Source organism: Tribolium castaneum, chromosome 3 (genome assembly GCF_031307605.1).
Source record: "Tribolium castaneum strain GA2 chromosome 3, icTriCast1.1, whole genome shotgun sequence".
NCBI lineage: Eukaryota > Metazoa > Arthropoda > Insecta > Coleoptera > Tenebrionidae > Tribolium > Tribolium castaneum.
In genome coordinates, this window is record NC_087396.1 from 22,694,425 (window position 1) to 22,721,204 (window position 26,780).

The window sequence follows — 26,780 nt, forward strand, 5'->3', positions numbered from 1 at the left end:
GCCGGCTGTAGATTACACCTATCTCGCAGAAAGCGGAAAAGGTAAACAATAACAAACCCCAGCGGTAAAGTTTCCATTCATTAAAATAATGTTCTTCTATTGCACCCCTCCCAAGGAGATTGCCATTTCCAGTTGTTCAGCCGTTTGATTTACTCGCAATTTGCGCACATCGAAATAAAATTTGTCCGATCGGAAAATCAAAGAAAAATTCGCGCGTTTGATCACAAATTAAATCAGTAATCCTCGCATTTTATCACACAATGAATACGTTTCATTTCACTTTGTAATGTAACGCGTTGGGTCACTCTTGCCGCAGGGTTTAATTTAACCATGAATTAATCATACGTTCGGTACAGTTCCGGTCAGGCACTTTAATATTTTCTTGTTGTTCCTCAACCCGGAAATTTTTACGAGTCGATTTCCGGATGGCTGCAGGTAGTTGGGATCTAGGCCAAGGCGAGGCGCATCGAGAGCAGCTCCAATTAATTACGGGACGCTGGAAGCCCTTAAAAAGTTTTATTTGCTTCAGGGATCTGGCTCGAGACTCACTTCTTACCTCGGCCGGGCATTTATTTTTGTTTAGCTCGTGGGCAAAAAAGTGGGACATGCCCGATTAGGCAAATGTGGCGGGAATTAGGAGGGAGCGGCACAAGGCAGAAATCGGGATTGTGGGATTAGGTTTAGGCAAATGCAGACGTGGAGTGCTTCTAAATTAATACACCTGAAGATATTGTGTTTTTATTAATTTTAACTTTAACAGTTCGTATTATATGGAATATTTAGTGCTTGAATTCAGATCCGCTTAGTAAAATACACGTGTATAATTGGGTGTTCAAATTCCAAAGATCGAATTATGCGCCATGTCTCATTGTGATTACTTGAAACTGCTTATTCAGTAACGTTCGTATCACAGAGCAGCTTCATTTTGGTGCTTAGTATAAAGCATTGTAATACAACATTGGCGTATGTTGCGTTACAGTTTACACAAAGATTAATTAATGGTATCAGATGCCAAATTTAAGGCACAAGCAAAAAGGTCCTTGAACACGAGTTATTCATCCAAAATGTCTACATGTTTATTAACGAAAAATGATTGAAATCAAATTATGTTTCAAAAAATAAATAACGTCAGAAATTAAAAAAAAAAAGGAAAAAACAAATACAAACCAAAATAAAAATCTGAACGTAATAGCTTTGTAAATCAATCTGAAAGCTCGAAACTGTACACTCGATTTTATTGGCTTTTCTGTTGGCTACATTAAAAATAAATCAATAGTTCGTAGTTTAATTGAATTAGAAAATTTCGGTAAAGTGTTGTCTTTTTGCCTTAATTTTCCATAAAAATGGATACAGCTGTAGAAATTAATTGAAAATAATTAGTTAAAAATAGTAAAAAACGTAAATAATGATGCCATAAACCATTAAATAAAATTAGTTCTAGCCCGGCGCATCCACCATTTTTACAGCCGAGTATCAACAATATTGTCATATTGTATTTTCTTTTTGGTTTTTACTTAGTTGACTATTTTAATGTATATAATAAATAGAAATAGAAATTAGTTTCAAACCTGCAATACGTAGATTTTAGTTTAAACTATTGAATTAAAATATTAATAACAACCCGGCGCATCCACCATTTTTACAGCTAAATAAACATACTTGAAACGAATTCAAGTTCTGGCGTTGAACAATTAACAAATTAAATGAAACTAAGGTGTAAAGTCAATATAAATGTATGCTTTGTTGCTTTCTAACTTAGAAATACGAGTTGTTAGCTTCAACTTCAAATAAATTAGATAATTACCAATATAATGACGGTATACTGAAGTGAATTATGTCGCAAAAATTTGATTTTTAAGGATACAGCGAATCTGTGTTAAAATGCGACCCAAAATACTTTAATACTTTAAAAAAAGGTCTTTGAACAAGAATTATTTATCTAAAATGTCTACGTTTATTAACAAAAAGTAAACGAAATAACGTCAGAAATTACAATAAAACAAATGGGGGCCAAAATAAAAATCTGAACTTACTAGCTTTGTAAATCAATCTGAAAGCTCGAAACTATACACTCGATTTTATTGACTTTTTTGTTGGCTACATTAAAAATGAATCAACAGTTCGTAGTTTAATTGAATCAGGAAATGTCGGTAAGGGTTGGCAAGTCATGCAAAATATTTTTTATTAAAGTGTTGTCTTAAAAATTTGTCTTAATTTTCCATAAAAATGGATACAGCTGTAGAGTTAATTTATTGAAATTAATTGAAAATAATTAGTTAAAAATCGAGAAAAACGTAAATAATGAAGCTATAAACCATTAAATAAAATTAGTTCTAGCCCGGCGCATCCACCATTTTTTACAGACGAGTATCAACAATATTGTCATATTGTATTTTCTTTTTGGTTTTTGCTTAGTTGACTATTTTAATGTACATAATAAATAGAAATAGAAATTAGTTTCAAACCTGCAATACGTAGATTTTAGTTTAAACTATTGAATTAAAATATTAATAACAACCCGGCGCATCCACCATTTTTACAGCTAAATAAACATACTTGAAACGAATTCAAGTTCTGGCGTTGAACAATTAATAAATTAAATGAAACTAAGGTATAAAGTCAATATAAATGTATGCTTTGTTGCTTTCTAACTTAGAAATACGAGTTGTTAGCTTCAACTTCAAATAAATTAGATAATTACCAATATAATGACGGTATACTGAAGTGAATTATGTCGCAAAAATTTGATTTTTAAGGATACAGCGAATCTGTGTTAAAATGCGACCCAAAATACTTTAATACTTTAAAGAAAGTTCCTTGAACACGAATTATTTATCCAAAATGTCTACATGGAAACAAGTGGAAACCAAAATAAAAATCTGAACTTGATAGCTTTGTAAATCAATCTGAAAGCTCGAAACTATACACTCGATTTTATTGACTTTTTTGTTGGCTATATTAAAAATTAATCAACAGTTTGTAGTTTAATTGAATCAGAAAATGTCGGTAAGGGTTGGCAGTCATGAAGAATATTTTTATTAAAGCGTTGTCTTAAAAATTTGTCTTAATTTTCCATAAACTGTCGTATTTTTCGACAAGCTTTCGTATGACACGCCGCCACCCATTTAATTTCATTTATCAAAGTGTAGCGATAAAGATCATCAATGTCTCGGGCACCAAATCGATATCGTAACCCGAAATAGACTATGTAAACACCGAGGACAATGCCTTTTAGCAGAAAAATAAACATAGAGGAAATTGGACGAAAAGCCCATTCCTTCATAAGAGATAATCGCAGCAAAGTGACGCTCCCCGTTTTTCATGATATTGCACAAGTTGTGTTTAAATAACCGATAAAATAATCTTTGAATTTTAATTGCCGCCGGATGGAACGACAATCAAAATTCAATTCAGCCGACGAATCCCACTGAAATATTTTTAATAAAATTACTTTCCAGCGCGCTGGTTTTATTCTAATAAGTCCTGAAAAGGCCGAATTAGATTTGGTGCGTTTTCTGGCGCGTTTTGATCTCGCAATTTGCACGAAATGAAATTCGTCCTAACCCTATCGAGTTGATCGGATGCAAATTTCCCTAAATAAATTAGAAAACAACTTTGGCCGAGATTTGGAACTTGTTGCAAAAAATAAATTCAATTGAAAAGTTTGGGCGAAATAAACAATTTTTGTTATTTTTCTTGTGTCTGCTGGATCGATCACAAGGTGCTAGCTGCGGAAAATAATTCATCTTTAAACCTTGCCAGGAATTCAATTTTCTGCACATTTAACTTTGACCGTGACAAAGTAAAAAATTGTTTATTACAGGAGCTGGAGTAATCGCATTAAGGGATTATTCCTGTAATCGTTTAATAGGTCCACCTAAGTCGCAATGCACAATACTTCACAAATCCCTGGATCAATATTTCACATCCAAGGCAAATTGGACGCGAAAGCAAAAATAAAACACGGTAGTTTTCCATATGCAGTTATTGGAATCCAAGCCAATTAACTGCGGTGAGATTCTCAGCGACTTGTTTGAGCTAAATTGAAGAAAAAACCTTTTTTTGTTTTAAATAATGTTGTCATAAAAGCTAAAATTTAATGAGCCTTTTAGCCGTCAGATGAACTTAATTAAAATTTTATTCAACGTTCGATCCAAGTCGGACGAATTTTTCTCTTAATTAACTTCAGGCTTGCATGTTGCTGGGACATTTTTCAAATTGTTGTGCCAACTGGCAAATTACATAATTAATGATAATACCGGTAATAAATTTGTAAACTTTTGTAGTTTATAATTTTTGCTAAAATTTTGCTCATTTTGTCCCTCTTCTCGCGCGTTGAAAACTTTATTAATCCCTGGGCCCCGAAACAATACGAGGAAAATGATAAATCCCCATTAATCTTCCCTCTGGAATCATAATTTAAACACCGGTCGGCCTACAGCCGGCAATCGATGGATCGTGTTTTCAATAATTTTCGCGGCTTTCGCAAGGAAATCTCACTCATTTCCCAAGAACCGGTTTTAATTCAGGAAGGCTATTGTTCGCCGAACAATGCAACGGTGGATAATGTAAATTGGTTATTTGCAACAACGAGAATTGATTTTTCCGCGATCGACACTGAATTATTATTGGACGCACATTTTTTGTTAGGATTGACGCGCTTTGATGTGATTTTTACGGGGCTTTTTGACGCTTTCCACTGAAAACAGAGCTGGAAAAATGGAGATAAACTCGCAAACTCAGTCGAGGATCACAAATATTTTTGTTTTTATAGGAAGTGTTTACACGATCGCGAAAAGAAAAAAAACTAAACGCCGAGCTAGTTCGCAAAACGAAAAGTTATAAAATAATACATTCTGGTAAAGGTGATTTATTTGTGTGCGGATTAGCAGGATTAGATTTTCAGAAACTTTTATTTAAGAATTTTCTGTATTACTTAGCATGTCCAGAATTTTGGGAATTTTTATTTTTTTTTGCTTTTTCAGAAAGGTCAGAAATTTCTTCTTTTATTTGAACGGTTTTTTATATTTTAATTATTTTACTACTCACCGCAGTAAGTACGCAAATAGGAGAAAAATAGCGTAACAAATGCACAGTGATTTTCAATTCAATTTTTGTGTTTACATAAATACAGATTTTCAGTTTTTTTAGTTTTCCATTTTTTTACGTTTAATTTTGGTTTTCAGAAACTAGACTACAGGTTTTTAATTTTTTTTTATTTTTCATATTACATACTTACCCATTGATTTTCGACTTTTTTATTTATTATTTATTTAATTTTTTATTTTTATTTTAAAACATTTTGATTGAATTTTCTCTGCTTCGGTGATTAATATTTTTCTCTATAATTATCCGAATTTTTACAATTTGTTATAATAAAATTAATTAATTAATAATCATTTCCATGCTTTCCCGGCGCATCCACCATTTTTACACAAAAAAATTGTTAAAAAATTAGTAATGTTATTCGATATCTGAGCTTATACAAAATTTATAAAAACATAAATTGAAGCTTCTGTTACTTAAAAATTCAAAGTTTTGTTTTAAGTTTTTTCACTAATGAATAAAGCAGTTTGATACCAAACTACTTACTGGCATGACTTCAGGATAAGTAAACAAAAAGTATGTTTCTACTGCTATTAAACAGTTTTTTCCCTAAACCGTCACGAAAATGGAACTTTCCCTGGTTACTTGGAGTCAGGGAAACCAGGTTTCCTTGACAAGGCAAGGTGCCTCGTTAGGAAAATACAGATTTTCAGTTTTTTTAGTTTTCCTTTTTTTTTAAGTTTAATTTTGGTATTTCAGAAACTAGACTACAGGTTTTTCATTTTTTTTTATTTTTCATATTACATACTTACCCATTGATTTTCGACTGATTTATTTATTATTTATTTAATTTTTTATTTTTATTTTAAAACATTTTAATTGAATTTTCTCTGCTTCGGTGATTAAATTTAACAAAACAGTTCTCACCTACATTTCCTGTTTTCAATAAACTACTGAACTGAACTCATTTTAGATGTAGCCAACAAACAGAAAAGTCAATAAAATCGAGTCTACCTACAGTTTCGAGCTTTCAGACTTATTTTGATTTTTTTCGCATTTTTGTTAACTTGACAACTTTTACTTTTTTCATTTCCAATAAATACTGGACTGTTGAATTCATTTTGAATGTAGCCATTAGAGTTGATTTCGAAAATTGTTTACATTTTGATTTTTGTGTGCGAGTTTAGGCTTGAATTATTGATAGGTTGTTGAAAAAACAACGGAACAAAAATAACTCTGAATTAATGAAACGTTTCAAAACTTGATCTGTTTTGTTTCGCAAGACAAATTAAATTCCCCTCGAACTCGGAAATCTTTTTATTTTCTTTCGTCGGATTCTTTGTTGGAGTTGTTCGCCGCCTCCGGATTTCGGCGCTAACCTTGTTTATTTTAAGGGCATTATCATGTCCGATATGTGGGCAAACTGGCTAATGACTATCGATTGGTTTAGTCAAACGTCAGCGCGAAATCGCCCCGACTTAAAAAATCATGCCGTCATGAATATTTCATTCGAAACTTGCGGTGGCCGGTAATTGAGAAGTCAGGCCTTGTGATGGATTACATTTAAGTTGAAAATTTCCAGCGAATCTGCGCGTGATTACAATTTTACGACTAATTTGATCAAAGCTCGATTCAATCGGCATTATTTATTCCCCGGTTCCGCCATAAACACCAACTAATCGGACGCTATCGATTCGCAGGTTCATTGCCCCGCAATTTTCATATTTACACTGACAAAAAGATTTCGCCTAAATGCAAGTTACAATCACGCCTTGTGCTCTGGATGCGTTTTCGCGCAGCTTTGAAGTCGCATTAATAAAACATGTTTTGCGAAATGAAGACACGTTTCTTCGGCCTTTGAAGCTAATTTCGGGATAATGTCGCACGCCGGATCGATAACCAGTTACAAGTCAGAGCCACAACTAAGACTTATCTAAGTTCAATGGCAAATTGTCAAGCCAAAGTTATTCTAATTCCCGTCTGAGTGCGCTTCAAACCCATTAAGTGTGATGAATTGCAAACAAGATAAGCGAATGTTTGTCGGTGAATGCGTGCGTCTAAACGGAACGCTGAATTTTCCGAAATTAAGACACTTCCACAATTATTCCGCCGCCGATCCATCGGGATTATCCTCCCTTTGAAATATTAAATCTGAAAGCACGATTCCCAGCTATAATGTATCTTTTAATTAAAAAGTCACATTCACAAATTAATTCATTTTATCAAAAAGCAAAGTCAAAGAAAATTTCAAACCGCAAAAAGTATTCAGAGCAGCTCCTTGCAGCACATCAAATGTCATTTTTTTAACAAATCTCATCTCGTCGCAAGTTTATTTTTACTTCAAAGAAACGGTGTGTCAGTCTTTGCGTGCTTTATCAGAATTTCAGTCCCATCCTTGATCGATTTCTCGCGACGAAATAATAAATTTCCACGTTGCGAGCATTTCTAAAGGACTTATTTTTAAATTAATAGGAGTAAATTCGCACAGCGAAAAATAAGGCGCTTCCAAGTTGGATTGGTTAATCTCTTACGCTCAATCTATTCATCTGATAAAGTGGAATTCAGGCTTCAAACCTGTGTTCTTCAAATAGATAAGAAAACAAAATCCGGGAAAAACAACTCTCTCTATAATATTTGGTTTGAAACGAAGCATATGTCCTATTTGTTTTTTCTGGTAGTTGCTTAAATTTTGCAATTGTAACGTGTTCTAAAAAAATAGAGCAAGAAATATTGTGAATGTAATAACGCATTTGGCTGAGGATCTGAAATATTGAAATAGGTAGTGAATTTCGTTGCAATGAAATTACGAGAAGATATAAACTTTTAGTGAAATCTCAATTTAGAAGACAGCGACAGAACAAATAACTGTATTTTAAATTTGTGTCTCTATTAAAAGTATATTTTTAGTATGTTTCAAAAACTAATACAGAATTCAGCGTTACTTAAAATTTTACATTGTCCTCTATGTCCGTAGTTTCTACAATTTCTTTAAATTAAACTAATTAATTATCGTTAAAAATATTACTTGCCCGGCGCATCCACCATTTCTACACTAAAAAATGGATTATATAAAGAAACCAAGAACCAAAAATAGCACAGAATTTAGCGTTTGCTGTTAAATTTTATATTTTTCTCTATAATTCTCAGAATTTTGCAATTTGTTATAATAAAATTAATTAATTAGTAATCGGTTTCATGCTTTCCCGGCGCATCCACCATTTCTTCACCGAAAAATGTTAAAAATTAATAATGTTATTCGAAATTTGAGCTTATACACAATTTATAAAAAAATAAATTGAAGCTTCTGTTACTTAAAAATTGAAAGGTTTTTTAAGTTTTTTCACTAATGAATAAAGTAATTTTATGCCAGACTACTTACTAGCATGACTTCAGGATAAGTAAACAAAAAGTATACTTCTTCTGCTATTAAACAGTTTTTTCCCTAAACCGTCACGAAAATGGAACTTTCCCTGGTTACTTGAGAAAGCAAGAAAATACTTTCCTGCCTTGTTAAAAAAATTTTTTACCTGACTTATTTGAAAAAATACAAATCAAAAAATTATTGAAATTTTTGGATTTTTTTTTCTGTATTTCAAAAACTAATAATCGTGCCGAATTCAGCTATTGGTGTTAAATAGTTTATATATTTCTCTTGCTTATGATTTTTTTTCAGAATTTTTCAACTATTTTTTATAATTAAAATTAATCAATCAAAATTGTTACTTGCCCGGCGCATCCACCATTTTTACAAAATATTTAAATCTTAAAATAAATTGCAGCTTCTGCTACTTAAAACGATTTTTTAATTGTTTTTTCATTAATCGACGTCTAAATTAATGGATATTTAAACTATATCTTAAAAACTATTAAATGCACAAAAATCAGTGTCTGTTAATTTACATTTTTTCTGTGCGTGCGAATTTTTTTAAAATTTTTCTACAATTCCTTATAGTTAAATTTGATAAACCGTCACGAAAATAGAACTTTCCCACGTTACTTAACAATTCAAGAACACACTTTCGTGTCTTGTTGAGAAAATTCTTTACCTGACTTATTTGAAAAAATACAAATTAAAAAATTATTGAAATTTTTGGAATTTTTTTTCTGTATTTCAAAAACTAATATTCGTACCGAATTCAGCTATTGGTGTTAAATAGTTTATATATTTTTCTTGCTTGTGAATTTTTTTCAGAATTTTTTAACGATTTCTTATAATTAAAATGAATTAATCAAAATTGTTACTTGCCCGGCGCATCCACCATTTTTACAAAATATTTAAATCTCAAAGTAAATTGCAACTTCTGCTACTTAAAACGATTTTTTAATTGTTTTTTCATTAATCGACGTCTAAATTAATGGATATTTTAACTATATCTTAAAAACTATTAGATGCACAAAAATCAGCGTCTGTTAATTTACATTTTTTCTGTGCGTGTGAATTGTTTTAGAATTTTTCTACAGTCCCTTATAGTTAAATTTGAGATACAATTATACTTTTAGCAGACAACATTACTAAACCATTTTCATCTAAACTTCGTTACTTCTCTTATTCGAAATATACAACTTTTAGAATAATTCCTGCCATGCTTTCAAATTTTTAGCTAGAATTCCCGTTTTGTTGCTCCATAATTACGGAGCGTGATTTACATAACTGCTTCATTTCATTCTGCTTTAATAAATAAAAAACGAACAAAACTTGTTTTTTCAGCTAAACGGAGACTCGCTTAAATTATCCTCATTACATTTGCATTTTGAGGAAAACAATCGTAAAGTGGCACATTTCACAACGAACGACAACGAAATAATCGCAATAATTAATTACGGCTTGCGGCAAGTAACCCTCCGAAAATTTTTGCAACTTGGGTATAAATCAAGTTAATTACCAACTTCCCATTATAGCTGATAGTCTAAGAAGTAAATAATTGAGACAGCGCTCCGATCAAGTTTCACTCTGGCGTTTTTTCCTCAAGTTGATTTTCCCGTGGGGGAAATTAAGTTTATTTACATATTAACACGGTTTATGGAAATTTACGGCCGTCTTTCAATTTTTCTCCGAATGAAATTATTTTGAGTAATGTTTGCAGTTATATTGGACAACTTTCGTGTGGAGATACGCAGCTTAGTTTGACTTGGCTCGACTCCAATGGAAAATGTTTAATTAATTTTCGAGTTGTGTGGCAGGGGACTATCCATTGTTTGAGTTATTGCAATCAACTTCAGGAGCGTGTACACACACTAACAGGTGTTTGACAAAGACGGGCGCATTCTCGAATTGGCGCTGATTTTCGGCGATCGCTAAAAGCTTTTGCAAATAATTAAAAGTTTATTTTTGTCGTAATTAATTGCAGTTGCAGGTTAATATTTGCGCAAAAAGCCAATCAAATAATGCTTTAATTACATTACTTGGATGATACGATTTTCCCTGAAACAAACTCGATTTTGTGTTGCTTGTTTACACCTGCTGATGTAACGCTAAATCGCAAAACTTGGAACGACTTTGCAGCCTATTGATCGTAATTAGTAAGTTTCTATATTGATTTTATGTTTACTACTTAATCCCCTTGATGTCTTTTTGAAATATTCAAGGCGGGTTTCAGTCAAATTACTCGTGAAATGTTTAGCGAAAAGTGAAAATTTTATGTAGGAAAGAGATTGATTTCTGAATGCCGTGCCAGAATAATTCACAAATTAATTCGCATATTTCTGTCGCCTGTTCGCTGACCTAAACCTGCCACAGTAAATTCCAGTCAGAATTTTCCCTGCACTGAGTCAAATTTAGATTACGACGACACTTATCGGAACAAATGCGGCCCGGAACCTTATCTCCGGGATAAATATAAGGAAATAAATGTCAAATAAAGCCGACACGTTTATCGCGAAGTTTCAGCCTGTGGTTCCCCGAAATATTTCTCTACCATCGGACTTTCTTCATTATTTTACTCAGCTGCACTTGATTGATCGCCTCCAACTTGTTGAATAATTAAGGCCAAATAGGGGGATTACGACTGAGTTTTGGCCGCATTACGCACTGTTAATAACTGGCACAATCAAGTTTCAAACATTTGGCTCAAGATTGTGGCCGAAATTCGGGTTAATTGTGCAAAGTTTCGTTGCATTTATGACTTGCTGAATTGAACTGTTTCCTGTTGCGACGATTAATTGCTTAGTGAAATAGCACGCTGTATCGGCGGTGAAAGTTTTGGAAAACTCGGGCATGCTTTCAATTTGCATTCATTAAAACATGGGTTTAACGCAAATTGGCAAGGAATTAAAGGTTATACGGTTAATTTAGAGGCTAGTTACGACTAGTAGTTTCGCGTAATTTACCATTTGATTGTTACAATCCACTTGCTAAGAGCCGAAATTACAAGCAGGGATGCTAAGTGACGTTAATTAAAATGTACTTATTGTGTATGAGTTCTTTTTAGTCGAGCTTTTTGAATCAAAGTTTTTGTTCCAGCTAAAAATCGATTCACTTATTGAAACAAGTTATGAGAAGCGAAAAGCTGTGTTCAATGGTTTCGGGGAACTTTCCACAGTGTAATATTAATGATTCCTTTCTTTGTAGTTATTGTGAAAATCAAATTGAAAGTGGATTTTATTTTCTTTTGTATTGAAATTGTACATTGAAATGGTTTATACAATTAGATTAAAGACGGACGTAGTTTCGGCAAGATAAACGAATTCATAATGACTATTGAAAAAAAATAACTAGCAAACAAGGGCTATGGTGTTACCAATTTTTTTGTGATAAAATTATTTATAATTTGTTTTATTTGAAAAAAATAGTCCTTATTGAAAACAAAAAAAAATTGTTTGATGACTTTATTATTAAAAATTGGTTTAAAGTCGATGATTTTTCTATTTGTGAAATGAAAAACAAAGTTTTTCTCTAAACTATTATTGTTTAAAATTGTTTAAATTTTTAAAATTGTTTCAAGTCTTTGTTATTTTACGAGTTGTCAATTTTTTTTTTGTGAAATAAAATCTTAGCATATAAGATCCTTGAAAAATAAATTATTGAAGTTTCTGTTACTTAAAACGTTTGTTTTTAATTTTTTTTACTGATAAATGACTTAATTTTATGCAAACTTACAGTGCGACTAAAAGCTGAGAATACTTAAAGAATATTTTTTCTATATTTCAAAAACTAGTAATCGGACCGAATTCAGCGATTGTTATTAAATAGTGTATATTTTTCTCTTGCTTGTGATTTTTTTCAGAATTTTTCAACCATTGCTTATAATTAAAATTAATTTTTGTTAAATTAATACTTTCCCGGCGCATCCACCATTTTTTCAAAATTGTCAAATCTCAGTTTATAAAATTCACAAAAGATAAATCGCAGCTTTTGCAACTTAAAACGATTTTTTAATTGTTTTTTCAATAATCAACGACTAAATTAATCGATATTTTTACTAGTATATCCTAAAAACTAATAAATGCATAAAATTCAGCGTCTGTTAATTCACATTTTTTCTGTGCATGTGATTTTTTTTTAATTTTTCTCTTATAGTTAAATTTGAGATACAATATAAAAAATACTTTTAGCAAACAGCATTACGAAACAGTATTAACTTAATGATTATTGGAAAAAAATACCCAACAAACAAGGGTTATGGTTTTATCAAATATTTTTGTGATAATTTTTTTAAAGTTAAGCATTATTTGTTTTGCTTGAGAAAAATATTCCTTTTTAGAAAAAGGTTAAAAGCGAGTGATTTTTTTATTTATTAATCAAAACACAAATTTTTCCCTTCACTGTTATTTGTAGTTTTGTGTTGAAATTGTTCCACAACTTTGTTATTTTAGGCGAGTTTTCACTTTGCTTGTTCAAATATTAAATAAAAATCGATAGACATTTATTTGGTCATTTTTTTCAATTAAAAAAAGTGATAAAATTAATAGGATCATTAAATTACCAAATTCTTTTAGTGATAAGACTTCCATTTTAAAGTTATTTATAATTTGTTTAGTTTGAAAAAACCTTAGTTTGATAACTGGTTCTAATAATGAAAAAAGGTTAAAAGACGGAAATATTTCGTCAAATATTTTATGGCACGTAATAGGGGCCAAAATTGGCGTTAGTAATGCTAAAACACGCTTTACACGAAACATTATCCAGATTTACCCAATCTGAGTGAATTTGCACCGCCACTGAACTAACTACCACCATTCAAGCGTTTCGGTTAATAATGAGATTTGCAGAACGAATCCAGACTAGAGACACCAAAATAATATCTTCATTTGCACACCGCGAAATCTAAATAAAGGTTGTAAGCAAAATCTGTCGTAATTAAACCGAGACTTAATTAAGACATTGATCGGTATTTACTAGTTTCGTGTACAAACAGCGATAATGAGCTCACTGACTTGAGTTGGAACTTAATTATTGACAAAAAATCAAAGAAAATCGATTGTAGCTGTCGCAAAAATGGTGGAGGCGCCGGGAAAATAACGCAATAATGCTTTTTAAGCGCTTCCGCGTGTCCATTATTCAAATCCAACTTTTCATAACATTCGAATGCAAAGCCATGTTTGAATAATAACACCCTCGTCACTGCAAGTCATTTTTCCCCGTATTTACATAACGTCAGTCCGTGTTTGTCTTGAGTAATGGCAATCACAGCTTTGGAAGTATCGGCAAAGTGGCTATATTAAGCGTAATTGGGACAAATAGAATTAACGAGACTTGTTCCTTGTGCCATGAAACAATATTTGCACAGAACGGCTAATTAAAACCCGATCCTTCGTTTTAAAATTGCGTGATTTAAAAGATTAAATTGTCGCCACATGATGCGATTTACATTAAGCCTCACGCATACGTGGCGCGATTTTAATACCAAGTCAACAAACTCCAAATAAAACAAAACACATTACTGCCAAAGACACGATTTGTCAAGGGAGGATAATAATGGCAGTTACAATCATTAAAGAGCTTAATTACTGCGCTGACATTACGCTATTATGCGAACAGTTATTAAATCGCCATTCACGCTTTGCCGCAAATAGTACATCCTGAAAATAGATTTTATTTTGTGTCCGTCGACAGCACAAATAAACATTTGTTTTGATTACTCGAAAATTTCTTCCATTCAGTTATGATATTATTTTATTATTTATTTTTAGCCGTTTGTAGCCGTTTATTTTAAAATCACGCAATATTTAAAGTTGTGTGGTAATTTTAAATTTACGTAATCCCGGTTCAGTTAACACCAGATCCGCATCTCTCTAGGGTAGAAGAACAGAAAATGGAAAAAGGAAATGAATGTTAATTGCGCAATCTTTCAGACACGGCGAAAAAAATTACGATTTTTAATGGAAAGTGGTAGCGGATTAATTCGTCAGAAATGAGTCCAAACATCATCAAGGTGCCAATTTTTTGATTAGATGCGAAAATGAGCTTCCCATGAGCACACAGACACTGATCTAACGTTTTTTAAACGTTACGTTATTTAGTTGTACGATTACGTTTATATTACGTTGTTTAAAACCCAGATTTATTCTTTTAAGCGATTTTTTACGTTTAATGTACGACGTCTTTACGTAAATTTGGTGTTTTTTTGTTATAGTTTAACAAAAACAGAGAAAAAATTTTTGGTCTAAAAATCGGTTGAAAAACGTTAATGTAACGTTTTAATTAATGTTATATAATCAGTCCCACAGCTGACTGAGTGTGTGACACTTTTCTTATTGCATATTTTACAACAGAATAAAATTATGTGAATAAAAACAACCTTTTTAAAACGTTGCTTATTGACGTTGATTACAGGTTTTAAATTGACTATAATTTAACGTTACATTTTTGCGTCACAAATTTGTTTAAAGAGCTACCAAATAAAAACGTAAATGTTTTACGTTACAAATAACGTTATTTCCGTGGACAATTTTACGTAAATTCTACGATAAAAGTAACGTTTTTGCAACCTAATTAAAGTTTCTTTCTTTACGTTATTTTTACGCAAGTGTGCTTACTGCGTTGTTTTGATGTAAACAGAGTGACATTTCCTCAATAAAGCAGGTATTTATTGATTTTGCGCCGCTATCGCTGTTTATGTCAGGCATTTCGTTTTAAAAGCACATGTGTAATTAAATCAGTCGACGGTTATGAACCTATGCGTGAATATCATAGTTGCAGGCTAATTGCCCCGAAAGTGCAGCTCTTGGCAATTGTATTCCATTTAAATAATCCACTAATATTATACTCCTGTATTATTTTCATTTCTTGCATAATTCCATAATCTCGCAAATTCCAGGAATGTTCGTGCAAAAAACGGTAATCGCCACCGGTTTGCAGCAAATTCCTGGCATTTTTAACTTATTGTTTTACAAGTTTTTGAGAATTCCGGACGAAATGTTATTTTTCAGGGCGAGTAACGTGTCCGGAGAGCGGTCTCCTTTCGATGGCTCCTGCTGTGGGTCTGGGTATCATACGGTCGATTCGACCCCTCTGGGGTCTCCTGAAGAGATGGAAGTGCCCAAGTATCGAGTGGTGATGTTGGGAGATTCGGGTGTCGGAAAAACCGCTCTCGTATCGCAATTTATGACCTCAGAATACATGAACACTTACGACGCCAGTTTGGGTAAGTTGGGATAATGGAGGGATTGGAAAGTGGGATTAACTTTCGAACGGGGAGAAGAAACGGTTTGTTCGTGAGTTTTGTCCGGAACTCTGGAGTGAAAGGGTGCCACATTAACTAATTCAAAATTTAATTTAACGCAAACTTTAAAGAACAAAATTTGGAGCAGAATAAAACCAAATTCGAAAAAATACAAGAAAAAAAAAGAAGAAGTAGAAAAAAAAGTTACAAGAAAAAAATGCGACATACTTATTGATGCTTTAGGAATTGGAAGAAAAATTAAACAACAAATGTTAAAAATAATTATTAATTATTTCTTTTTTATAACCCAGCAAAGTGCCTTGTAATAGAATTTTTTCTAGAATTAGCATTTGCGTTTTCTTAAAAAAAAATCTTCGTTCTCTCAGTCGTCCTTTTCATTAACACTTTTTAACATTTTACAAAATTGTTGCTTTTAACTTAAAGGGGCTTGTGTTTAAATAAACAATCAAACTGATTAAGAAATAGAGTTTTAAGTTAAAGTCGACTTTAAACTTAAGTGAAGAATTAAATTTGTCTATAAAATCGGCCCTTAATTAATCCAGAAATTATAAGAATGATTTCTGAAATTTTGCAAAATATTGAGTTAAAAAAAATATTTCACTTAATGTGAAATTAAACTGGACTGGAAATGAGCAAAAATAATTTTGTTGGACAAAGATTGAAAAGGGATGTAAATAATAACTTGCAGAAAAATGTGACTCAATTTTTATTTTTTGTTTTTTTTATTTTTTTATTACATTGTTAATAAAATCGGCCCTTAATTAATCTTTATTAATGTATTAATTTTAACGACAAAAAATTATAAGAATGATTTCTGATATTTTGCAAAATATTAAGTTAAAAAAAAATATTTCACTTAATGTGAAATTAAACTGGACTGGAAATAAGCAAATATAATTTTATTGGACGAAGATTGAAAAGGGATGTAAATAATAACTTGCAGAAAAATGTGACTCAATTTTTATTTTATTTTTTTAATTTTTTTATTACATTGTTAATAAAATCGGCCCTTAATTAATCTTTATTAATGTATTAATTTTAACGACAAGAAATTATAAGAATGATTTCTGATATTTTGCAAAATATTAAGTTAAAAAAAAATATTTCACTTAATGTGAAATTAAACTGGACTGGAAATAAGCAAATATAATTTTATTGGACGAAGATTGAAAAGGGATGTAAATAATAACTTGCAGAAAAATGTGACTCAATTTTTATTTTATTTTTTTAATTTTTTTATTACATTGTTAATAAAATCGGCCCTTAATTAATCTTTATTAATGTATTAATTTTAACGACAAGAAATTATAAGAATGATTTCTGATATTTTGCAAAATATTAAGTTAAAAAAAAATATTTCACTTAATGCGAAATTAAACTGGACTGGAAATAAGCAAATATAATTTTATTGGACGAAGATTGAAAAGGGATGTAAATAATAACTTGCAGAAAAATGTGACTCAATTTTTATTTTTTGTTTTTTTTTATTTTTTTATTACATTGTTAATAAAATCGGCCCTTGATTAATCTTTATTAAAGTATTAATTTTAACGACAAGAAATTATAAGAATGATTTTTGAAATTTTGCAAAATATTGAGTTAAAAAATTATTTCACTTAATGTGAAATTAAACTGGACTGGAAATGAGCAAAAATAATTTTGTTGGACGAAGATTGAAAAGGGATGTAAAGAATAACTTGCAGAAAAATGTGACTCAATTTTTATTTTTTGTTTTTTTTATTTTTTTATTACATTGTTAATAAAATCGGCCCTTAATTAATCTTTATTAATGTATTAATTTTAACGACAAAAAATTATAAGATTGATTTCTGATATTTTGCAAAATATTAAGTTAAAAAAAAATTATTTCACTTAATGTGAAATTAAACTGGACTGAAAATGAGCAAAAATAATTTTGTTGGACGAAGATTGAAAAGGGATGTAAATAATAACTTGCAGAAAAATGTGACTCAGTTTTTATTTTTTGTTTTTTTTTTTTATTATATTGTTAATAAAATCGGCCCTAAAATTGTGCTAATTGTTGGTAAAAAATTGTACTATTCTGGCCACTGTTAGAGTACAGTGTCATGTTCAATGTGTTGGGATTCTGGTCGAGATTGTCGTTTTCTTTCGGGGCCTGTATATTCCATGTGAAGCAAATGTGGCATCAAATTTGTACACGTCTCAGCGAATAAGACTCATTTATAACGTGTATTCCCATTAGACACCCTGAATTATTTTATGACGTACGGCCACATTCATTTCGGATCATAATTTATCGCTCGTTTCTCACCTGCCTGTGCAGGTTTATTTCGTTTTAAGCAAAAAATCATAATTTATGCAGAAAGACCGCTTTGTGCCCTTTCGCTCGGCTGGTTTTTCCCAGTCGTGGAAATGGGGCGGAAATCCACTCCAATTTGTAAATGAAACGACTGCGCTTTTCTTTTAAGTGCTCGCTTACGCAAAATTAAAAAGTAAGTGGCCACTTGTCTGTTGTTTCCAGATGACGAGTTCGGGGAACGCACTGTCTCCGTGCTCCTCGACGGCGAAGAATCCGAGATGATTTTTATAGATCATCCGTCGTCCGAAATGTCGGTGAGTAAAAAATCGCTTGACCTTGCGCCAAATCCGAGGAGGGAAAAACTAGACGCTCTTTGTGACACTTTGCGTATAAGTGGAGAGTTGGAAAAAAGTTAAATACAAAGCAACAAGATGTATGAGAGACCTTTGCGCCTCTCGAGGGAGAACTCGGCGAAATTTCGGATCGAATTGAAGTTATGTCGACAAAACCCTCTTAGCAAAGTTTGCCACAATGAAGTTTTTAAGCAAATTTTCATTCGTATAACGGCAATATTTCACGTATCGTACGCTTTTATCTCGTCTGAGAGACAATCCACTAAAACGCTTTATACGGTATAAATGAAGAGACAAACTCGAGAAAATCTTTAATGACAAATCGATACCTCTTTGTATACGTTTTTTGCCCGAATTCGTTCTTATTGGAAACACATGTTGCCGCTTTTCTGCTTTAAAACGAGCGTTTTTCCGGACGTAATCTTTCCAGCACCTGGAGCGCAGCTAAACAATAATAATCTTGCTAAAATACAACTGTGATTGAACAGTGTAATAATACGGAAAAATCAAAATTTAAAAAAATCCACAAAAGGGTAAGAAGAATTTTCAACTAAAAATTTTTGACGAAGTTATTAAATAATTTACAAGACAAGGTTCTAATAGAAAGAGGTAAAGTATTGAAGGATTTTAAACAATAATAATTAACAGTGTTTCGCGATCGTTTTACTTTTAAGAATTCATGATGGACTAAGTCTTTATGGCGTGAATAATGTTTGTGAAAAGTTATTTTTTATAAGAAATAAGAGCAAAAAAGTTTTTGCTCAAAAACTTACGGCTTGTTTGATTTTGAACACGAACTATTGTGAGAATTAATTTTCAACAAAAGCAAATCGATTCACAATTTCTCCGCGATTTTTGAATCCAAGCGTAATAAAGAACTTAATTTTTTTTTTAGAAAACAGCGAAATTCCAGATGGTTTGTGCGACATTTATGAAATAATTACACAACAATTTTTTGTTCAATTTTGAACGCCTTATGATTGGTCTGTTTTACAGTTACCTTCCATATTTTAATTTTTATATTTTTTTTGGTCATTTACTCATTTCTTTGACAAATGAGACACCAGTGAACCGGTTTAAGGGCCGGTCTTTTTTACAGAACGAAATTTCGCTTGAGGTGCTGAGAAAATGGTCGTTTCTGATGCTTAGTTTTTAAAATAATTTGTTTTTTTTTTGACGAAAACACTTTTTTAAAATTTATTTCACATAAACTATAAATCCTAAAAAACTGGGACTTCCACACAAAAAAATAAAATTTTCACTGTCGGTTTGGATAAATTAATTAAATTACAATTATAATAAATAAAGTAAATAAAGTTTAAAATGAAAATTAATTAACAATTTGACAGTTCTAGGTAAATTATTTTTGTATTTCAAAATCAATATACCAAAAAATTTATAAGATACAAAAATTATTTAAAATAAAAATGTAGTTTAATATAGAATTAGAGTACGTATATTTTCAAAACTTAAAAGTTTAAAAAGTGACAAAGGAACTTTAACGCTAAGAAACTAAAAACGTAAAAAAACTAGAAAATATTGAGACTGAAATTCTGAAGAGCTAAGCGACTGAAAATCAGTGAAACTGAAAAAACTATAAAAGCGAAACAATAATAAATTGAAAGATTAGAGCCTGAATAAAAAAACAGCACATTAAGAGACCCAAAAAACAAATAAAAATTTTGCTAGGAAAGTGTCCTAAAATCTGGTTAAAGGTTTAAATTTAAAAAAAAATTGTACTGTTATTATTTATCTATAAACATTTAGCAAATGTTGCATTTGATTTTATCAATCCAATAATATTTTTAGCGATGCTCTGAAATCATTTTTGAAAGCGTCAGTGATATTTGAATCATGTAACTTAGAAAGCTGCTGTTTTTGATTATTATTGAGCACATGACTTTTTTTCGCAATAGTGAGATCAGATTTTTACGCGTTAAAAATTGATTTTCAAATAATATTGTTTTTGTGCAAATTATACACAAAAACTAAGATATTTTAGGCAAACAGCACACTAATAAATCTTTCTGGAAGTGTGAATTTCGTTTCCATGATGAGCCCAGCTCCTGAGGTGCCGCAGTGTCTTGATAACGACCCTTCATAACCGCCAGGGTCGCAATTAAGCTCATAACGGTTACCAAAATTGAAACTGAGGTATCCCTCAAAGCGATCGTAAAGGTTGCAGGCAAAGCCGGGAGTTTCTTTGGGCTTTAGCTCCAAATCCGCTAGATTTGTTGTGTTCGATATAATATTGGCGTTTCGAAATATAAAGCCGCTTGTCTATGACTGAACTTATTGATTCGCGAGAGTGTCTAGGCGCATTTTAAATTGCGTTAGGTTTAGAACAATACGCGTCTAAAAAGCCCCGTTTTTTGCCTCCCTCGGAGCCACTTAGCCCAAGTTTTCATAATAGTCCTAAAAACAGTATCGATTCACTTAGCCTCCGCTGTGCGCCTGCAATTATTTTTCTTGCACATAATGGCGCTGTCGGATTCTGCCAGTCATCGTGTGGAGTATCATTAAATATGTATACAATGAGCTCTGTTTGCCCATTAGACAATCCATCGAGACGTTCGATCTGTTTATGACAATCCTTTCAGGTGGAAAACTCGCTGAGCACTTACGAGCCGCATGCCTGCGTTGTCGTCTACTCGGTAGTGGCGAGGGCGAGCTTCCAGCACGCTGAAGAGACCCTCAACTACCTCTGGAGGGAGGGCTACACGCAGGAGAAGAGCGTCATTGTTGTGGGAAATAAGGCCGACTTGGCCAGGTCGAGGGTCATCACAGCGAACGGTTTGTCAAACTTTGTGTTTAAGCCAAATGCGGTCGCAATTCGCCGAAATAAGGGAGAGTTCAGGTTTGACAAAGTGTCCCAGTTAAAACTTTTTTCACTCAACTTTCAATTATAAAATTAAAAACGTGACATTTGCCGAACTTTTTGACGAAAAATCGAAACGAAGCCTCGATCCCTTAACACCACCACAAACTTTAATTGAGAAAAAATAAGAACAAAACCATGTTCTATCTATTATGTACAGTGTGTTCAAAAGTGGTTGTTCATCAAGTTGACTATGGAATTCAAAATATTGGACTAGACTTTTACTCACTTTTTGGCATTTTTTTAAATTTTTTTTTAAGTGTTGTGTATTCTTTCGTTTTTGACTTCGAAGCATTTTTGTGTTACATATTTGCTTTTTTTACCAAATTATTTTATTAAATAAAGTTGATAAAAATCTAACACAAATTACATTGGCTTTTAGTTTTTTGAAGTGCATAAATAATTTATAACAACAAATTTTGAAAGAAACTGCGACGTTGGCGTTTACATAATTTTGAAACAGCTAGTATGTTAGTCATCTAATATGTTTGTCCCAAAAATAATTTAATATTCAAAGTTGTACATATTATCTGTTCACGATTGTTTTAAATTCTCAGCAGGCGTAGATATATTTTTGTTAGGTTGGCCTCAGGTCCTGTCAGGTACTGTCTTTATGACGTTGTCTTGTCAAAAATTCGCTGTGTTGTCAGTTCTATTGCTTATTAATTTAAAATGTCGAAAATAATTTCTGTTGATAAGAAAGTGTGTATCAAAAGATGCTTTGAAGAATGCAAGAAAGACAGACCGGACTTTTTTAACTAATGATAATGAGTAGAATAACAATAAAAACGTTTTCAATTATTTATTTAAAAAACGAAGCAAACTGACAACAGTCCTTGGTTGTCATCAATTATAATCCAAAATAAATTTGTTATGACAACTCACAGTACTGCCAAATAAAATGTCAGATTTTCATAGATTTTACAGTTGTTACTGCACATTATATTGTTTAAAAAATAATTTACGTAAAAACGAAATAACTTTTCAATGATTGTCTGCTAATTTACGTTTATTTATAAATAATACATAAAAAAATAAATGTTAAAAAGTATTTATTTTTTTTACTAAATCTTAAAATTACTCATTAACCAACGTTTGCTATTAAATATTTTATTTTCCTTTCTATGCATTTAATTTGTTTTCAGAATTTATCCACAATTCTATGAAATAAAAAGTAACTAAATAATATTTATGTAGTAATACTGCAAACAATGTTGTATTTTTTTAATCATGATGGGGCGGATTTTAGAAAAAAATGTGTATGCAACTCGCATTTAATGACTTTTAAATGGCTAATCGTATCAATAAAGTATAAATTTTATAACGGTTTTTAACGACACACAATATTTACAAAATGATAAGTCATATACGTATGAAGTAAATAACACTGGACAACATGATTTCTTTTTTTTATAATCCAAAATAAATTTGTTATGACAACTCACAGTACTGCCAAATAAAATGTCAGATTTTCATAGATAGTTCGAATTTAAAACAATCGTGAACGGTGTATAGACGAGCTGTTAAAATATGAAACTTAAAGAAAGAAAAGTTTTCGAATTTTCCAATGTAACAAAAAACAAAGAACAAATCCAAAATAAAACAAATAATAGTTCTTTCTGTAATTTGCCGCTATTTTGATGCTTTGAGGCATCTTAAAGCACTCAACGTCATCAAGTGCGATGTCACAACTGTCATAAAAATCCCTAAATCGACTAAAATAACAAAAAAGGGGCAAATTACAAAAAAAAACTCGTTTCACGAGTGAAAACGAGTGGTTTATCATCCACGAGGTGAAATAAATGAACCGATTTGCACGAAAACGAGTTGAATACAACATTTTATTCTTCGAATTAGACTCAACAGAGTTGCTTTAAATCTCTTAGTCTCTTAGTCGACGGCAAAATAGCGAAACCTCGAAAAAAACACAAAAAAGTCAACTAATGCGTAATAGAAATTATTATAAAAATATTTAAAAAAGAAGCTATCACTTAAAATCAGTCCAAAATGGCAAAATTATGCGAGAAGAAACTTAAAAATATTTTTTAAACAATATGTTAATGGACAGTTTGTTCTAATGCTAGTGAGAAAGACTTGATTGGAACACTTTGTACAAGCCTGAATAGATCGTTCAACAATTAGTTATCTGCGAAAAATGGTTCAAAGCGAGCATCAGCATGATTTTTTTCAGTTCGAAGCCAAAAATTAGTTTTGCAAAAACGGGTGAGTGTTTCACGTTTGTGCTTTAGCTAGCCAGATGCACAATTGAGTATTTGTATACCACCAACATTTAACAACACTCAAGCATACCTAACTTTGTCCCCGCTTTTGATGTTTAGCTAGCATTCCCGTAACTCATTATTTTAATGGTGGTACTCGATCATTACTCGAAAAATAAAAAACTGTTTAGCTTCCCTCTAAACTTTTCCAATTCTGCGATTGATTCAATTCGCATATGACACGATTTTTTCGAACGGAAGACATCAGAAATGCCATTTCCCGCTTCCGGCTCTGACTGAATTTCAATATAGACATGATCTGCGTTTAACTGAGATGATTTCCGTCAAGTTTGCCGAATTCCATGCAATTTTAAAAGATTCTTATCTAACATCAGGTCCAGAGACAGATGTTTGCAATTTTATTCCGATGTACACAATTAATGGAAAAATCTATTTATACACCACAGTGGCGAAGACGGGAACAAGGGGCGAAATTAAAGAGTTTCACAAAGTCAACACCCGTGTCGTAAGCAAGATTTTAATTAGTTCGCGCTCCGAACGAATTCTTTTACTTTCATTTTCGGCAAGAATTAATTAAAAAAACGTGACATTTCTCCATGAACTCGCTGTTTTAATTGGGAATAAAATGGGTGGCTTCCAGAGGGCAAGGCCCTGGCGGTGGCGCGCGACTGCAAGTTCATCGAGACCTCCAGCGGCATCCAGCACAACGTGGACGAGCTCCTGGTGGGGATCCTGAAGCAGATCCGGCTGCGGGAGTCGCGGGAGAAGAAGAAGTCGGGCTCCAAGAAGGAGAGCAACAAGCTGCACGGCTCCAAGACCAGTCTGAGCCTGAACATCGCCAGAGAGATCCTCCAGAAAATCTGTATGAACGATATAAGCAAGTCTCGGTCCTGCGAGAACTTACATGTTTTATAAATTGTTGTAGATTCTATTTTTCTACGCTAATTCTGATAGAGACGAATTTGTGTTGGATTTGTATAGTTTTCTACCTGTTTTAGCTACATGTGATAATTCAGTGGACGTAGCAATGGACGCTTCATGTCTCCTTTGACGATTTCTGCAAGAATGAATGCGAGCGTTTTCAGGGTGAACATCCCAAGTAGTTTTAAGGCCTAAAGTTGTGTATAAAGTAGTACTCCTTCTAAGACTGGGTTCACAATGTGCACTCGTTTTTTTCGGCTTCACTCGCTTATTAGCAATTAGTCAATTATTGTAGCATCGGGTGCGGCCCGCTATACTAATTACAAAATGGAGCACGAATTTGATAAAAAAAGTGACAAACGATCGCCTGGTGTATTAAATTGTGTAGGTAAAATCATCATCACAGTAAGTTGCGAAATGAGACTGAACCATTTTGATGTTTTCATAATAAGACTTGTAGTTTAGTGGAAACTTTGTTACTTTTCTATTATTACTGAAGAGACTGCTCAGTAATTAACCAAGTATCTCTGTCTACTGCATTAATACGACTGTTCGGAACTCTGCGTTTTTTATTCGTATTTTTGTCGAAACGTCGAAAATGCAACCCGTTCGCAGCTAAGGCGTCTGCAGTTATTGTCTTATTTAACAAAATAAAACAGTTTACTGAACTTATCATTTACCATGTGTTTTATTTTTCCAAATTTAATAAAAAAACAATCAGTACGACGATTACGTTTTGAATTGGTAGTAAAAAATACTCTCTTTATGAGCAAAGTTTGTTAATAATATATAAAATTATCTATAAATACAATTAAATTTAGCTTGTAATAAAATTTGTTGGGAATCTCGAATTTTTATTTATGGGCATTTAATAGAAACGAATAAGTGTGATCTTCATAAATAAAACACTATGCCATTGTGCTTTTTCTTTCAATTACAGAAATAAATGGTTTAAATAAATTGTTTTCATCTTCCCGAAATGCTAAATTAACGTTAATGAATAATATTTATTGTTCAAATAAATTATTAAATCCAGAATAGTGATGTGTTCTTTAAAAATATTCCTACTCACTTTTGCACAGAGCAATACGAATGTTTAACGACTATTTTACAGTTGTTACTGCACATTATATTGTATAAAAAATAATTTACGTAAAAACGAAATAACTTTTCAACGATTGTCTGCTAATTTACGTTTATTTAAAAATAATATATAGAATAGTAAATGTTAAAAAGTATTTATTTTTCTTACTAAATCTTAAAACTACTCATTAACCAACGTTTGCTATTAAATATTTTATTTTCCTTTCTATGCATTTAATTTGTTTTCCGAATTTATCCACAATTCTATGAAATAAAAAGTAACTAAATAATATTTATGTAGTAATACTAACAATGTTGTATTTTTTTAATCATGATGGGGCGGATTTTAGAAAAAAATGTGTATGCAACTCGCATTTAATGACTTTTAAATGGCTAATCGTATCAATAAAGTATAAATTTTATAACGGTTTTTAACGACACACAATATTTACAAAATGATAAGTCATATACGTATGAATTAAATAACACTGGACAACATGATTTCTTTTTTTTAAGGTCTAGTACTTGTTTCTTATGTATTTTTTATCCAAATTCTAAAAATGTGTTCAAAAATCACGTCAGGTCTCTGAAAAAAATATTAAATATTTTTATATAATCATATTAAATTTTACTGTTTGTGAGAACATTTTCTTTTATTACTAGAAATAATATCTTAACTGAAATATTCAAACATGTTGAAGAAGCTGGTTAAATCAAAAGAGCATTGCTATGCCGTTTTTATTCTCTACAAAACCTGATGTGTTACAAAAATGTATTTATTGTTATTACTTATCCATTATATAAAATAAATTTGGATATAAATTATGAAAAAATTAATATAAAACTTGTTGTGCAATGTAAATTCATTTCTTCAACTTCGGCAAGTCTTATAAGGTCATTTACATGATTTTAACGTTTTCGGGAAGGCCATTTTATTACAGAAGTTCCTTGTTGTTATCGAATTATTATTAATTCATTATTTAGCTAGTTTTTAACGAATTATTTTTGTTTCTGTGCGTTTTGGCAAACAGCTGCAGCCACCTTGGGGTGCGTGTTCGGTGCATTTGAGACAGGGACAATAAAGTTAGCCACTTTTCGTACTGTTTTATCACTGATTGCATAAATATTTCTTGTACATTTGTAGATAATATTACATATCCTGTAATACGAGCATTAGCAGATTTAATATCACAAATTTATATTTTTATCTACAATTTCTACTGTGACAATCATATAATAATAATAATAGGGCATCATACTAAGTTAAAAAATCAATGTAAATATGTGTAACTGTTGTGTGTACAATAAATAACAGCAATAATTCCCTTTGTGTGTCGACATTAAATTCGTTGCGTG

At 31.7% G+C, this 26,780-nt stretch overlaps 1 protein-coding gene and 1 non-coding gene across 5 annotated transcripts in view; one reads left to right on the top strand and one right to left on the bottom strand.

The window, feature by feature from the left end:
* Positions 1-26,750, top strand: part of LOC659254 (uncharacterized) — a 43,253-nt gene extending 16,503 nt beyond the window's left edge. For 2 of the 4 annotated variants that reach the window (XM_015981412.2, XM_008197079.3), the window contains exons 5-8: positions 15,415-15,629; positions 18,172-18,263; positions 20,903-21,095; positions 24,061-26,750. In XM_015981412.2, the coding sequence (XP_015836898.1) occupies positions 15,415-15,629; positions 18,172-18,263; positions 20,903-21,095; positions 24,061-24,335 (775 nt within the window). In that variant the 3' untranslated portion in view covers positions 24,336-26,750. Of the gene's footprint in view, positions 1-15,414; positions 15,630-18,171; positions 18,264-20,902; positions 21,096-23,371; positions 23,404-24,060 lie in introns of all 4 variants that reach the window. The other 2 variants (XR_010333582.1, XM_965579.4) reach the window with 2 other exon arrangements.
* Mir3871 (microRNA mir-3871) lies at positions 599-675 on the bottom strand. The gene has a single exon (NR_038725.1). It is a non-coding gene; the product is annotated as a microRNA mir-3871 (primary transcript).
* Positions 26,751-26,780: the final 30 nt, after the last annotated feature.